Source organism: Penaeus monodon, chromosome 20, assembly GCF_015228065.2.
Source record: "Penaeus monodon isolate SGIC_2016 chromosome 20, NSTDA_Pmon_1, whole genome shotgun sequence".
Taxonomy (NCBI): Eukaryota; Metazoa; Arthropoda; class Malacostraca; order Decapoda; family Penaeidae; genus Penaeus; species Penaeus monodon.
Window position 1 is genome coordinate 35,279,017 of NC_051405.1, and position 1,153 is coordinate 35,280,169.

The following is a 1,153-nucleotide window of genomic DNA, read 5'->3' on the forward strand; positions in this document are numbered from 1 at the left end:
AGGGGTTAAAATGCCATTTCATTTTGAATTTTTAGCTTATATATTGATATATATTTAGTTTCATATGTTTAGTTTGAACCATCAGTTTGGTATTCTTTGCTTACATATGATATCTTAACTACAGTTTAAAATAATCTCTTGTAAATCTTATCTGGATAGTATTAAGATCATGAAAAATGCAAAGCCTGAATAATGAATATAATAAAATTTGCCACCATTGCTGTAATAAGACAAAAAAAAATAAAAACAGACATTTCACCATCATGGAAATGTAAGATACCAAAGGAATATCAAAGTTACCACCATTATTGCAAAGAATGTGAATATTATAATCGAGCCCAGACTTTGAATGAAAAGTAAACAATGATTACTGACTGATTGATGCCTAAGTCTAAGCCCAAGCTTAAAATTTGTACCATTTGCCTTAATAGTGCTTGATATCATCACTAGAAGGCAATGTAGAAAGTTAAAGCACTCATGAATCATTCCAGTTCATGTCAAAAGTGTCAGGTTGTGGCTCTTCTCTTCCAATTAATATTTTTCACTTTTCCTCCCATTCAACTTCTCTCGGATATTTTTGCTTTTCCTCCCCTTGATCACAGTCCTCTCCTTCTTTCAGGAAAGCATCCTCAAAGGTACTCTCCCTCATCAAGAGTGGTTTGGTGCGCATGAGGGGCTGCATCCTCAAGAAGGCAACCATCGAGCAAGTATGGGGGAGGCTAAATGCAACCCTTGACAGCCTTCTCAACGACCACCTGAGGAATGGCCAGGTCACCCCACAGACTCAGCAGAGTAAAGGTCTTGGACCCTGTCTCAAGGTACTCTTTCATCATTTTATTCTATACCATTTGAAAATTTACATCCACAAGTATTCAAAACTTGCTGCATGTTTATTTGCTAGAATCCATTCTCTAAGTATCTCAGGAGAACTAAATCTTCCAAGAACCTCCATATTAATCTTACTGCAAATTTCCAGGTCTTGCTCCAGCTGTGTGATGAGGTCAGTGGCCATGCATCATCAATGGGAATTGTGGACGCCTTGGGAGAGCACTTCCTAACACAGTGCAGCAGCTCTCGCAAGACAGCAACACCCATTCGAATCCCCTCAGTTCTGTCACTCTTCAGGTATTTCAATATTACAATTTGCTTTACA

General features: G+C 37.9%; 1 protein-coding gene across 1 annotated transcript in view; it reads left to right on the forward strand.

Moving 5' to 3' along the window:
- The window catches only part of LOC119585778 (PCNA-interacting partner-like), a 9,518-nt gene that overhangs the window by 6,224 nt on the left and 2,141 nt on the right, over positions 1–1,153 (forward strand). Inside the window, exons 9-10 of the mRNA XM_037934492.1 lie at positions 620–818; positions 977–1,125. Coding sequence (XP_037790420.1) covers positions 620–818; positions 977–1,125 — 348 coding nt within the window. The remainder of the gene's footprint in view (positions 1–619; positions 819–976; positions 1,126–1,153) is intronic.